This window comes from Chelon labrosus (genome assembly GCF_963514085.1).
Source record: "Chelon labrosus genome assembly, chromosome: 7".
Taxonomy (NCBI): Eukaryota; Metazoa; Chordata; class Actinopteri; order Mugiliformes; family Mugilidae; genus Chelon; species Chelon labrosus.
Genome location: NC_140343.1, coordinates 6,548,030 through 6,563,512, shown reverse-complemented (window position 1 = coordinate 6,563,512; position 15,483 = coordinate 6,548,030). Strand labels below are relative to the sequence as shown.

Genomic DNA, 15,483 nt, shown 5'->3' with positions numbered 1-15,483 from the left:
TCATCAGTTTAACTTTAGATTTTTTTTTTACACAACACACCCTTTGCATGTCACTGATGTGTAATGTGAATGATGACCATGTGAAGCATATGTGTCATGAGCTGGTAAAGGGAAGCCAACATTTAAAGTGTTATGTCTTGTAAGTGTCCACGGAGTAGACACATGTTCGTCAGTAGAGAATGCTTTGATGCTTGGATGGTTGATGAATTTTCAGGATTAATATCAATTTACACCCAAACACTGTGAAGGAAAAATGTGTTTAAAATGTTTTCAAGATAAAACTTGTGTGTAACCGGGTTTATGCGGCTCTCGCCACGGGAAGATCGGAAAGAGGAACTGACTGTATTTGGAAACAGTATTGTAACTCACGAGTTTTGAACGTAACCCCCCCCCTCCCTACTTCCACCTCCCTTTAACCGTGGCTCAATTTAGACGACATGCGAGGCGTGTACATTGCAGAGCTGTATGTTTTTTGCCGCTGTATATTAACCGCCCACAAATATCTCCAGAGGCTCCGGGGAGGACTCCTGCGCGCTTTTACGCGTGAAATCGTCGCTGCATCCAAAAAGCGCCACTGACGGCTGAGACGAGCTTTTCTTGTTGGCACATTCGGTTATTCCACTCAAAGCTAAACCCGTTCAGCTGACCAGCGTGGGGGACACAGCTTGGCATAATCCATTACACTGAGTTTATTATCTGATTTATTATTTGAGGGATTATTTTTTCTTTCTTTTTGTTTTTTTCTTTTTGGAGATGCTCAGACCAGGGTTGAACTGTGTTTCTGCTCTTCGTCTTTTAGTGTAACTATTTGCATTATGTATTTGTAAATATGACAACAACAGATCTCTAATTGTGAATAAAGGAAGTTTTATCACAGGAATCGATCATGGAGCAGTTTGTGCCTGCTGATCGCTCTCTGTCAGTCTGCAGGCGGGTCTGTTACGCAGCGGGACACTTTCTCAACGACCTGTGCGCCTCTATGTGGTTCACGTACCTGCTGATCTACTTCCACTCCGTGCTCGGCTTCCGGAGCACCTATGCGGGTGTGTTGCTGCTGATTGGTCAGATTGCGGACGGAGTTTGTACGCCTCTGGTTGGGTATGAATCTGACCGGACGGCAGGCATCCTGAAACACGGCAAGAGAAAATCCTGGCATCTGTTGGGCAAGTATCTGAGCGCACCTGTGCCTCACAGGTGGTGGAAATAATGCAGCACGTTCCTGCAACAAATATAGTAATATAGTTGGTGCTTATTATAAGTTATGGTTGTGGTATACACATGTAGTTAAACCACAATGTAATTGAATATTTCTGCATGTATATTTAAAAGACTCAAGTAAAAGTGCAGTATATTTTCAGCTAAATGTATCTTAAACGTATTTATAATGCAAAATGACAGCTTTTAGTTTTATATACAGCAACTTTTCTTGACTATTATTCTTATTGCTGCATTAAACGATATAAAAAAGTTATAAAAAGTAATTAATGCTCAAGTAAAGTACCTCAAAACTGTACTTAAGTGCAAGGATATTACAGAAACATGACAATACCTGTTCCTTTATGAATATTAAGAGTAATATCAAGTCAAAGAGACTAGACAGGAAACACCAGGGTTCATAAAGAACATTTCTAAGTAGCCCAGGGCATAGTGAGTCTGAGTCTATCCCCAATTATTCTGATATTCTTAAAACATTTCAAGATGCCCTGTTTCAAATGCTTCCACGTCTGTTTTTTTTTTTCAGGAACCGTCTGCGTCCTTCTCTCCTTCCCCTTCATCTTCACGCCGTGCCTGGCCTGCACCGGCAGCACTCCTCAGTGGGCGCAGATCCTCTACTTCTGCCCCTTCATCATCGTCTTCCAGTTCGGATGGGCGGCCACGCAGATCTCCCACCTCTCCCTGATCCCGGAGCTGGTGACCAAGGAGAGCGCCAAGGTGGAGCTCACTGCGTACAGGTGAGCTGGCATCACCCAGGACGTCCTGTATGAGGACAGTGCCTCGGCTCATGATGCCTGAAAGACATCCTTCATTCTCCAAGGCAGACATATTTTGGAACAGCAGAGAAGGTACAGGTGTATTAATGATGGCTGAAAGTGTCACAGGAAGCCATGACAGTGAGCCAGCATGCACAAAAAACAGAAACATGAACTTTGTAGTATGCTGTCACTGTTAAAGGCAGTTTTGTTTCTAATAATTGTAGGATTTATCTCTTCACGTGATGCAGCTGGTTAATTTAATTTAACAGCTTGTGTCTTATGATACAAACAGACCCTTTACAGGACAAGCACCTCTAAAACTCACAAATTAAAACAACATATCTTGTTTGGGTGGTTGATACAAAAGCTGAAGAGTGTAAAGCAAAGACACAGATAAGCTTACCAAACACTGACCTCCTGCTTTCATAAACTATGGCTGATTTATCTCTGCCATCTGATTCTAGTCTTCTGACTGGAAGATTTTAGTCTTGAGTGAATTTGAAAACATGGTGACTAAATCCTTCCATCTATTCAGATTCCTCTCCATCATTTCCTTTTTCCTTCTCCACTTCCTGGAGTTTAGTTCTGCTCTCTGTGCTCTGTGCTCTGTACCGCTGGCCTTCTCCTTCTTTGAAGAGATATCAAGACTCTCCAGAACATCACAGCGAGGCAAATTAAGTGGATTGATGCAGCATTACCTCAGTTCAACTCTCCTCACTCCCCCTGCTTCAAAACATCCCAAACAGTGAACAGGACGCTTTCATCTGAGATGGACACTCCTAGAAATATGTTTATGATACTTTGCACTAGATTCTTCTGTGTCAAGTTTGAACTCTTTAGCTCGGTCATTAGCACTCATTCTAGTCAAAAAACAATGCTCATTCTTTATACACTGATCAGGCATAACATTATGACCACCTTCCTAATATTGTGTAGGTCTCCCTTGTGCCTCCAAAACTGTTGTGACTCATCAGAGAATGGACATGGGCCTTCTGAGGGTGTCCTGTGGTATCTGGTAACAGAATGTTGTTAGTGGGGGCCTTTGAAGGGAGGGTCCTCTGTGGATCATCCCACAGATACTTGATCAGTTTGGGATCTAGTGAATTTGGAGGCCAGGTCAACACCTTGTGCTGTTCTTCATGTTTTTTATTTTTTTTAGTTGTTCCTTAAGCGTTTTTTTGTGTGTGTCTGTGTCAGGCTGCATCCTGCTGGGGATGGCTGCTGCCATCAAGGAGTGTCATTGCTATGGGGTGGGGGTGCCTGGTCTGGTCTAGGTGGGTGCTACATGTCTAAGTAACATCCACATGAATGAATGCCAGGTCTAAAAATTTCCCAGCAGAACATTGAATTGTCACAAGATGGTCAGTGTCATTTACTTCTCCTGTCAGTGGTCATAATGTTGTGGCTGATTAGTGTATGTCTTCTTTTTAGAAAATCTTTTTGTGTCCTGTGTTATAATAGTTATTGTGTGCGTCTTGCCAGCATATATTTAGCTTTGTGGGACTAGGTAAACAGTATTTAACACCTCTGTTTTCTTTTATTAACATATTGTTGGAGTGACAGTTAACACAAATCTGGAATTTTGCAATTGGAAGAAAAAGCAATAAGACAAAAATAGCAGTCAAATTCCTCACAACAGCAGAGGAACCCATATTCCAAAGAAAAGGGAAGCAGAAATCAATTCAGAGTTGGTTCAAACCTAAAAGTTATGAGGTGTTTCTGTGAGTTTAAAGCTCAACAACCGTGTCCGTGTGCAGGTACGCCTTCACTGTGATGGCCAACATCACCGTGTACGCTGTGGCATGGCTGCTCTTCCACTTCCAGTACCAGCACAGCGCCGACTCCTCGGTCACAGGCAACCTGGGCTGGGGCGACGTCCCTCTGTTCAGGGTAAGAAGACAAACACCTGAGATTTTGTTTTGCACGCTCTGACAAGATCACCACCTCTATCTTTGTGTTCACAGACGCTAGCTCTCATAATGCTGGGCACCGGGGCGCTGTTTTCTTTGGTGTTCCACGTCGGCACCAAAGAGCACACGTCCGGCTCAGAGAGAGATCAGCTGATCCCGTCTCCTCGGTCACAGGAGCTGTCGGTTCGTCCTGTAAAACAGTGGAAGCACTGGCTGACGGAGCCGTCGTTCTACCAGGTGACCCCTGAAACTTTCTGCTTGTTCAGAAAGTTTCTCTTCCTTTTTTTTTTTTCATTTACTTCTTACTCAGCCACACTTCATGAGAACAATAGCCGCATGTGTATACCACCCATAAATCTAATTTAAATACTGATTTATTGTGTAAATAGTGGTTTTGTTTTTAAGTTAGATTACATAAATGTAATAAGCCGCCACATGGTGTTTGCATGTTGCAGCCTGTTCATTAATAATCATACTCAACATCTCAGTGAACCATTTAATTAAAAACATGTGGTTCCCTTTAATTTCATGAAATCAATTTACGTCACTTTATTATTGTTATTATAAGAGAGTGAAGCTATATTATAAAAGCTCATACCAATAAATAATAATGTAACACTGATGGAGAAAGCACACTTGACCTTAGAGATGGGCATCGAACCGTTGCACTGAGTCTGGAAACACTAGTGCACCTCAGCTTTGCCTTTATTTTCTCATCTTCAGCATGTTCTTGGTAATTTGAGACTTTTATTACAGTCAAGTTCCTTTTAAGCTTCTCAGTGCTAAGATACTAAGACGTTTTTAGGTTTTTCTCAGTATGAGGAACTGAGAGCGAAGGAGCATTTGGGTTTTCCTTTGCTTCTGTTCCAGTTCTCAGGAATTAAACTGGCACCATCCTCCACTTCCAGCTCAAGAAAGACTTTCTCATCAGCTCAGAAATAAAATACAAAAAAAAAAAAACACCTTTAGACCTGTTTATACAAAACAAAAGTTTAAACTTCATCAGACTAGTACATCAAGTTACAACATGATTTTGGTGTTTGTCTATAAAACGGCAGCAGTTCTCCTCGGTACACTTGCTTAAGATAAAGATTAGGTTTCATTTATTGTCACTGAACACCTCTGTCTCATCATGTAATCCCACACTGACCCCATACACCGATCAGGCGTACCATTATGACCACCTTCTAATATTGTGTAGGTCTCCCTTGTGCTTCCAAAACAGTGGAGAGAATGACATGGGCCTTCTGAGGGTGTCCTGTGGTGTCTGGTAACAGGCGGGGGGCCTTCAGGTCCTATGGGTTGAGGGGAGGAGCCTCTGTGGATCTATCCATCCATCCATCCATCCATCCAGTCTATTACTACAATACATTTTTTACTGCTATAACTGCTTCTACTTCAGTATAAGTAAACACATCATTCAAATGTGCCCAAACGTTGTTTTTTTAAAGAAACACGTAGTGGAGATTAAACCTCAAACTTTAAATCCTGTGTTTTCATTTTCCTCCAGGTGGCGTTCCTTTACATGTGCACCAGACTCATCGTCAACTTGTCTCAGACCTACATCTCAGTCTACCTCACCAACTCTCTCAAGTTACCCAAGGTACGAAACGCACGCGGTATTCACAGCGCTGATTCTAGTTGTCGAGTTTCAGTCTAATAATAATCCGTTAGTGAATTAATACTCGTTTCTCTCCTCAGAACTTCATTGCCATCATTCCTCTGGTGATGTACGTCAGCGGCTTCGTTTGCTCTCTGGCCATGAAACCAGTCAGCAAGCGCATAGGCATCAACGTGAGTGTCTCACGTTTTTATAATTTTATCTGGTTTATTAGCTCATTATGATAAGATCATTATGAGGTATATACTCCGATCAGCCACAACATTAAAACCACTGAGAGGAGGAGTAAATAACATTGACCATCTTCTGATAATTCAATGTTCTGCTGGGAAACCTTTGGACGTGTAGCACCCACCTAGACCAGACCAGGCACCCCCACCCCATAGCAATGACACTCCTTGATGGCAGCAGCCATCCCCAGCAGGGGAAGACTTTAGGAACAACTAAAAAAATTCAAATTCACTAGATCCCAAATTGATCAAGTATGTGTGGGATGATCCAGAGGCCCCTCCCTTCAAAAGCCCCCCACTAACAACGTCCTGTTGCCAGACACCACAGGACACCCTCAGAAGGCCCATGTCCATTCTCTAATGTGTCACAACTGTTTTGGAGGCACAAGGGAGACCTACACAATATTAGGAAGGTGGTCATAATGTTATGCCTGATTGGTGTATGTACTGTGTACTGTGTACTAATTTAATAGGATGCATCCATTTTTATACCATATTGATTAATAACATGAAGTGATTTACTGTACATTGATCTGTCAGATGACCTATCTGGTCGGCCTGCTGCTGGTCATCTGTTTCTCCACCTGGGTGTTCGTGGACCACAAGATGGGAGCCAACAGCATCTACGGAGCAGCGGTGCTTCTGGGAGCCGGCTCAGCAACCATCCTGGTCATGTCTCTGTCCATGACAGCTACGCTCATCGGAGAACAGACGGTAGGTGACGGGAGGGGAACGAACCTACAACTGTCCTGAGGAGACTCTCTGAAAGAGTTGTTGAACTGTCCTCGACTGTGAAGGTTCTCAGTCCTCCAGGTCATGGTATATCCAAAAAAAGGCGTTTTAAAAAAGGCAACTGGAAGCTATTTGGATGAGTGGTGAAACGCCTCCTCAAAAACTCCACAAGTCCAGTGGCCTTTTTTAAACGCCTTTTTGCTTAAGAATTTAGTTTGAAGTTCATACTGGAGATGAACGAGGTGAAGAGAAACGTCGTCACAAGGCAGAAACACAACAACTGCCTTTTTGTTTCGATCGCCACATCAGGATCAGCTGCCCTGAGGTTTATAACTGCAGATCAACAATAACTGATATGTCAGTGTGACTATCAAACCGTTCACTGGATCAAAGAGGAGATGGTCGGGGAACGCTGTGAACGTGAAGGGGAGGGTTGACGGCGACTGCAGCACATGATCATGTTGTTGCATGTCATGTTACGTCAGCCTTTCTATCCTCAACATCCACAGAGTGTTTACTGTGGGTTTCATTCACGAAAGAAAGCAACAAGTGACGTTCAGTTGTGATTTCCCGCTGTAATAATCTTTGGTCTTGTTTGGCAGCAAAGTGGAGCCTTTGTTTACGGGTCCATGAGCCTCACAGACAAGGTGGCTAATGGCTTGGGGGTCGTCCTCATCCAGAGCATCCGGCCGTGCAGGTGAGTCACTCTGTGACCGACACAACGCAGCCTGCAGACATTTAAAATTAAGCGTAAGCACTTCCCACAGAAACGAAATTCAGCCTAAAAAACAAAATCTGTCTGATTTCACTTCCTTAAGTTCATTTCTGCTTTTTCCTGTACGTTAACTCATCAGCTGTGTTGGCAGCTTAATATGAAGCAATATCTCTTTGTGGCTGTCCCTCTGTGACCCATGGACACAGCTGCCGATCTAAAAAAAATAATAATTTTATAGTTTTCAGATGAAGAGAGATAAAACAGTAAAATAAGGCGCAGTAAAATAAAAAATCTTCATAAAGAACAGAAGATTTTTATTAACCAAAGTTTCCTCCTGTTCTCCACAGTACTGAGGCCTGCTGCACAGACTGCATTTGGTTTTATCGTGATGTCATGGTGGCCGTAACCGGGGTCGTTGCCTTGGCTGCAGGAGTCGGCCTTTTCACAATTCTCGTCTGGCCAATCAGACTACGGAAGAGTTAGTGTTCGAACTCTAGACTTCAGTCGGTGATGGCGTCTCAGACGCACAAAAAAAACCCAAAGTTTACTAGTTTCAGGGATTTAGAATCTTTTTTTTTTTTTTTTTATGTTTGTCAGTTTAATACACAATCCTACTATTAAAATGTCTTGTGGATGTATTTAAGTGCTATAAAGTTAAATTTCTGGACATATCTGTATAGAATTGAAAACTTGTTGTTGGACAAACTGAACTAAAGATTATAAAGCCATGCTACTATCTAGTGCATGAATTTGTAACTGCACTGATTTCCCAGAGGAGCTCGTCAACTGCGGAAGATTAGAATTACTGCATAATGAATCAGTTTTAAACGTACTTTTAATCACAGGTGAAGCGTTTGGTTGCATCTAAATGTTGTGAAGAATACAGAAATTAAAGTTTTTAACCAATACGTTGACTCATTGATACATGTAAGAATATTTCAGAATGAGTTTTAACCGCTGAAAGCAAATTATGCCTTAAAAATAATACAAAAAAACAGTGTTAACTTTTGGTTTAAAATGAAATAAATAAAGTGTTCCTTCCCACCTCTGCTGTTGTGCTCTCTACTGTGCATGAATATATAACTGCACTGCTTTTCCGGACAAGCTCGTAAGCTGCGGAAGAGTAGTATTATGCATAATAAATCAATTTTAAACTTGCTTTAATTACCCATAAAGTGTTTGGTTACTTCTAAATGTCATGAAGAATCCAGAAATGAAAGTTTTTTAACAAACACGCTGACTCAAAGATGCATGTGAGCATATTTCACAAGGAGTTTTAGCCACTGCTAAACCATTTGCTTTTAAAAAAACAGCGTTTACTTATTTTTTTTAAAGTGAAATGAGATAAATGAAATGTTCTCTCCCATCTCTGCTGTTGTACTCCCTACTGAGAATGAAGCCAAATGTTTTAGTTGACCTGGCAGCGGCTGTGGCACCGCCTCAAGGATGTGAACTGGGTGAACCTGACTCATTGTAGGCGTATAATGATTAGAGACAAACACCTTCTACACCAGTAGACCAGTATTTGTACAATAACCCAAAGTTAACTGGTTGGTTGGACATATACAGCAAATGAAGACGATTAAGTTTAATTGTCATTGTCTGGTTAAAAACAATGAAATGCAGTTTAGCACTTCTCTAGTTCAGCAGCAATGAAAATAAAAGCTGTGGCAGCAACACAAAAGAAACTGTAATATACACAAGGAAGAGCACACAATGGTGCACACATGAATAGCACTGCAATTCTTCTTGCAAGGGGAAAACCAAGATTACAGAAAAATACAAACTATCAGAAGAGTGTGAGTGAAAGTGGACCAGAGAAAAGGTCAAGGATTTACCATTGAGACATACTGAATACACTGCCTGGAAAAAAAAAAAAAAAAAAAGCTGCTACCAAAACAAAGCTCTAATATTATGATGGACCTCCTTTAGCTTTGATTGCATTCACTGTGGTATTGTTTCAATAAGCTTCTGCAATGTCACCAGATTTATTTCCATCCAGTGTTGCATTAATGTTTCACCAAGATCTTGTATTGATGATGGGAGAGTCTGACCACTGCACAAAGCCTTCTCCAGCACATCCCAAAGATTCTCAATGGGGTTAAGGTCTGGACTCTGTGGTGGCCAATCCATGTGTGAAAATTATGTCTCATGCTCCCTGAACCACTCTTTCACAATTTGAGCCCCATGAATCCTGGCATTGTCATCTTGGAATATGATCCATTGATGGAATAACCTGGTCATTAAGTATATTCAGGTAGTCAGCTGACCTCATTCTTTGGGCAACATAATGTTGCTGAACCTAGACCTGAGCAACTGCAGCAACCCCAGATCATAGCACTGCCCCCACAAGCTTGTACAGTAGACACTAGGCATGATGGGTGCATCACTTCATCTGCCTCTCTTCTTACCCTGATGGTTCTCCACTATCCTTCCAGTTTTTAATGATACGTTGGACAGTTCTTAACCCAGTTTTAGTAGTTTCTTCAATCTCCTTAGATGTTTTCTCTTCTTGATGCATGCCAATGATTTCACGATGGTATTCAGCATTAGTTTTAAAGACAATGCAATAAGTACTATTGAATTGTTCTGTACTGACATGTTTTATCATTATTTTAAACAACCCCATTTTATAACTATGTATAACAGAAATTCCATATAGTTCAACAGCACCACAAACTACATCCTCCAACATTTCTTAAGCTGTTTCAACATAAACTGAACATTATAACCGTCATGAAGAGGGATTTAGTGCAGGACTGTTATATTAGAATGCACTGGTTTTAACTAGTGCACCAAATTAATTGGTAAATGTGTGTATATACATTTAATTTACATATTTTACATTTGACAACCCATACAACACTCCTTGTTAATTATTACAACAACACAAAAACACACAATATATATTTGTTTATACAATATTTCTTATATCAATGAGTCCAAGCAAGTATTGAACGTTTTAAACCAGGGATATTTTTTAAATATGAAAATTTATTTTGCAGCTCACTTGCTTGCTAGCGGCGTTTGAGTACTATATTGTCTGGCGGAAGGCTATCATAATGCTGTTGGTTTCTGTAGCCCTCCTATTTACTTCTTTTCTCGTCTAATCTGTTGTAATTTTTATTGTAATATTATGGACTGGTTGTAATGTGTAAATATTCCCCCTTTTAGCGACACCTGTGTTCAGTTTGGTTGTTAGCATAGGGGGCAGAAAGCCCGACCTCTGGCGGATGAAACGCGGCGGTGTAGAGGTGTTGTGCGGTTGGCCTCATCACCGCGGACAGGCGGGGACAAAGCACTTGCTCTCAGACCGTTGTATCTGTCGCCGTCCGGGACAGACGCTCAATAACGGAGCAACGACTTTTAAAGTTTAAAGCCTTTCAAATACACAAAAAACCCTCACTTTGATTATATTTTATATTCTGGCGGACTCATAGTTTTCCTGAACGTGCTCTAACTTTGAGAGGAAAGGGGAGTTTTGGCAGGAAACTGCGGCGGACGTTGGTCAAGTCTTTACTCCCCCCTCAACCTTCTTCAGGTAAGATGACCGCAAGGTGGACAAAAGTTATTTTAAACTATTAGCAGGCTGTAAAGTATTTCTAAAATACCCGTTAGGTAAACATTTATTCATGTTTCTGTTACGCTGTTCAGAGTCGCAGCTGTTAACACATTTGAATTTGAATTAACGGTAAATTAACGGAAACCTCGACAGGTGGGCTCAGCGGTAGCTAGCTTGTTACCTCGTTAGCTTTACTGTTATTTATAACGGGAACAATGTCGATATCTGCTGCGGAATAACAGCAAAAAAAAAAAACAAAAACACCAGGATAAATCACCACAACCACTGTAACGTGTATTAGTTTAAAACCTTTAACTTAATGTGGCTTTAAATGTAAGAAATCACGTCTTAAAGCAACAACCGATGGTCACAAACAAAACAAAACACTTATGTTCACAACTTGCAATCAGTTTAATTTGATGTTATTCACGGACGGTTTAAAGGCTTCTTTACACGTGAATAAAGCAGTAATAAACATCTGCATCTATAATCAGTACGAAAGTAAACTAAGTAGCATACTTACATATTACTAATTATCAAATAACCTTTCATATTTAAGTGTTTGCTAGGTGATTACACCCAGGAGCCAGTTTATTAGGTATACCCATCTATTAAACTTTTGCAGTTTAATGCAGGGCAATAAATCCTGCCTTTATTGAGTCAGTTTATTATTCTGGCCCACTTTAAACTAAAGGCGTTTTCTTGTTTTGATTTTATTTGGGTTAACTAAATATCCCAGCTGCAACAAATTGATGATTTGAATCTGCTTCCTAATCCGCCTTAATTTTTATCTGTTCCTTTCTTGTCCAGTCATTTGGTCTTTTGATTGACTGATCTAGTAATTGTTTCACCTTTCTGCACACACTCCAAAGTTATAGTCGCCATGACATGTCTCAAAATGACAGTTTCATACATTAGTTTTACATGTGCCCACAATATTTGCAACTGAAAACACATGAACTCATGTTTTTTTTGTGTGTGTGTGTTTGTGCTTTCGTTGTCCAGTAGATTTTTTTTCCGTGGGGTGTTTTTGGGGCAGGATGTCTTGGCAGACTCCCGTGTGTGCTGCCAGTGGGTGTCAGCCTACACCGGGCAGGGGCCTAATTGTTTATGACAGATGTGAGACATGTGACCGTATAACTGGAATTCCATTACCAGCAGCAGATGATAGAGCCTCTGTGTTGCAGTGCAGCTCGGGCTGAGGCCTGGTGGGTGTTTGACCTGACCTGTGACTGTGGTCCAAACAGCTCAGCCTGAAAATGAGATGCTACTACTACTACTACTACTACTACTACTACTGTTAGTACTACAGCTGTCACGCTGCCGGTGAATTGATCCGAGTAAAAGTACACTACTTTACTGTAATCAGGCTGTTTTCTGTTAATTCCCGGAGGTTGGCGCATCTTTTTAAGTAAGGTCAGTTTACAGTTTCTGAGCCTAAATTGTCTCATTGTCAGGTTTAGATCATCCTCTGTGCATGCTAGCTTAAAGGTGCCATGTGTAAGAGTTGAGGTAAAAATATCCAAGTGTCGTAATACCAGTTTCGGCCATGGGAGGCGGTATGCGGGGCAACATAACCGCCAGCCAAACACTGCTGATTCTCACGGGACCTATAAAGATCTTTTATGTATATCAAGTTTGATTTTCATTAGCAATACCTCTTCTAGCAATTAAGTAAGTTATCATTAGTCACCAAAAACATTCGGTCTCATTACACCTTGCAGTGTTTTCCGTTAAGTTTCGTGCGTCCATGATTTGGGGTTCATTATCATCGAAGACATCTCAAGCTTCTTAGCTAATGTTACATCTTAGCATCAGCTTGGTAGATCAAACGCTAACAGCTACGGTTAGCCATTGCTAACATTAGCACGTTTACCGAACAGCCTTTCGAAGCATTTTTATGTTATAACTTCCCAAAAAACTACACAAACATATCAAACAAACTTCTAGCGAAACGCTAACAGCATCTTACTTACCGATCCAAAAGAAATGTTGCAAGTTCGGAGTCGAACCTCATTTCTTTCACGTCCATCAGTTGTCTCCAGCGATGGAAAGCAGTGCCAATATTCACTCGGGTTCTGTTCCTTTTTTTTATCTGATTTTATTTGTGCTTCCGAGAGCGTTTTTTTCCCTGCAGCGGGTGGTGGTGGTGGTGGTGGTGGTGGTAAGGGTCTCTTGCCAAGGGCTTCAGCCATTCTTCCGCTCTCTTCCCTGAACTGAAATGTAGGCCTAGTAGTAGTGGGCTGTACCAGAGAACGTCTAATAAGGGGAGAAGTTCCACTCTCAGTGAACTTCCGGCTTCTGAACTGGTTGCAGTTCCACTCTGATTCCATATGAGGGCGCTCTCAGGACGAGTGCAGAATGAATGGAGGTCTATGGAGCAGTACCCCTCAGAATCCACTTTTCTCAAGATATAATTTTTTGTGCAGTAATTTGAATATTGTATTTGAAAGGAGATGCAAAGAAATTACACACTGCTGGGTGTTAGATTTTTTAGAGTCACTTATTTGCTTTAAAAAGTATTTTAAAAAGTTCAATGACGTCATACACATCGTACGACCAGATACTGCTTTACGGCAATCCTTCAGTCACTGCTTTGGTGCTTTCGCGCTCTGCACTTTCTTTTCTCTCGAGGCATGGACAACACAGCTGACACGGGTAAATAATCGTGCTAGAAGAGTTTCTGTTTTGTTGTTTTAAAAGACCGGGCCGAAAAAAAAAAAACTTGGGCGAAAAAGTCCGTCTTAACATTCTGGTCCCGCTTCGGATGCCACGATGCCGTCAAGCGGGATCTGGTCGTAATCAGTCCTTCACTGACCAATCAGCGTTCATTAGCACAATGCTAGCGTGTTATGGGCAACAACAACTCAACCTGTGAGAAAACGAAAGGACATAAGTTCTCGTTCATTCAACTTTTGACCTATAACCCATGTTGAACTTGCAAAACCTACAATCAAATCTGAGATTTCTCAACGACAATCGGGTGAAAGAGACACATTTAGCCGTTTAGCTCCATAGAGTCCCATTCATGTTGCACTCATGGCGATCGCCCCCAGTGGAAATATGGTGGAACTGCAACCAAAATTCGTTACAATGGGACTTAATAGAGAGTGGGAAGGCTCTCCGTAGACGGGCTCTGGCTGTACTTTCCACACGATTGACATCAGGTTCAAGTACGCCCACAAGCCGTGCGAGTTATTCGTGTATTGCAGTTTGGCTGGCGGTCACGTTGCCCCGCGTACCGCCTCCCATGGCCGAAACTGGTATTACGACACCTGTCTGTTGGGCTGTAGCTAGTAATTTAGCATGCTAATTCAGGTTGATACCTCTGCAGCACTATACCTTGTCATTTTTTTAATGGCATCATCGCCCTTATTTCTTCTCATTCTTTTGATGCGTGTAGCTCGCTTTTTGGGATATTTTTACCTCAATTCTTACACATGGCACCTTTAAGCTTCAAACGTTTTATAGTGTAATTAATTTAAAAGAGAGCATTCTTCAGTGATTTATTTATTTTTTGTTGAGGCGGAGGTCAGTTCTGGTAAAAGCCTCGAGCCTCTGATTATTTCCTGCCAGTTATCAATCAAACACTGGACCAGGAAATAAACTTTAACCCAACCCACTACAGGAGAGGCTGCTGAACAACAATAAAGAACACCTGACACTGTTGTGTTATAACATACCCATCATCCACCTGTCCTCCCCTCTGTCTGTCTGTCTGTCTCTGCCTTACTCTGCAGCACAGAGCAGCCCTTGTTTGATCCTGGACAGTGCCCCAATTTTCTTTCTTTCTTTCTTTCTTTTACCCTGCCTCCATGGCAACACTGTTCCCGTGACGAACAGCTCTGACTTTTGCCCCTCCTGCTCCCGAAACAAAGGCAAGAAGTTATGGAGGAAGGGAGAGTACGGGGGGGAAGATAGTTGGGGGGGGGATGAAGGAAATGGAAGAATGAAGGAGGGTATAATGGGAAGGTGTCTGGGACGGAGGCTCTGAGGCGAGGAGACCTTTTCTGCTGTGAGCCCCATAAAGAGAAGAGAGTTATTATCAGCGAGCAGCGCCAGGGACAGGACAGACTCTCTGTCTTCATGGCTGGACTTCTGAATGGCCAGACGTCTTGGCAGTTATCATAATCCCGCCAAGACACCAGAGAGACTGGGACTTAATCACATAAGACAGCATTTTGTACTCCTTGATAATTGATTAATAAGAGTTTTAAAAAAAAAAATCACATTTTAATCTCCAACAAACTGATATGTGTCAAAACTACTCAGGTTTTTTTTTTAAAAGCCTAAAAGATGAATGAATAATGTAATGTAAAAAAAGAAATAGGTCACTCAATCAGAAATTAATTATTCAACAGAGGATGTTATCCTTTTGCAAGTCTGATAGCACATTTTACTCCTCACCGTATTCGTGTCAGACCGAGAGCAATAAACAAATTAAAAAGGTAAAAGAGCAATTAATGTTGCTGTTATTCTGTCTTCCACGGTAACCTTTACACGCCGTTTCAGTCCAAACATGTAGGTCACCCACTCCCTGTAGTGCTCAGTGTGGAAGAATGGGCATTGTTAAGTTGTGTATATACACTGTGGCCTTGCATATCTCTGCAAGACTTGTAACAAATTTTAGCTGCATGGTGAGATGTGAAAAGTCTGCACATTGTGGAGGCCGGAGAGAGAGACCCTGCAGCCTGTGAAGAGGCAAAAAGGAAAGTATTGTTTGGCTGCGCTCTCTGTCCT

At 41.6% G+C, this 15,483-nt stretch overlaps 1 protein-coding gene across 1 annotated transcript; it reads left to right on the top strand.

Annotated features, from left to right (window-relative positions):
• Positions 1–875: 875 nt before the first annotated feature.
• On the top strand, positions 876–8,251 carry mfsd12b (major facilitator superfamily domain containing 12b). Its single transcript, XM_084547545.1, has 9 exons — positions 876–1,163; positions 1,742–1,952; positions 3,731–3,863; positions 3,938–4,120; positions 5,394–5,486; positions 5,585–5,677; positions 6,275–6,448; positions 7,069–7,163; positions 7,529–8,251. The coding sequence occupies exons 1-9, from the start codon at positions 887–889 to the stop codon at positions 7,662–7,664; spliced, it is 1,395 nt and encodes a 464-aa protein (XP_084403671.1). The 5' UTR covers positions 876–886; the 3' UTR covers positions 7,665–8,251.
• Positions 8,252–15,483: the final 7,232 nt, after the last annotated feature.

Coding starts and splice junctions, on each gene's coding strand:
- mfsd12b (XM_084547545.1), top strand. CDS start 887: ATGGAGCAGTTTGTGCCTGCTGATCGCTCTCTGTCAGTCTGCAGGCGG. Junction 1,164..1,741: donor AAAATCCTGGCATCTGTTGG/GCAAGTATCTGA, acceptor TTTTTTTTTCAG/GAACCGTCTGCGTCCTTCTC. Junction 4,121..5,393: donor CGGAGCCGTCGTTCTACCAG/GTGACCCCTGAA, acceptor ATTTTCCTCCAG/GTGGCGTTCCTTTACATGTG.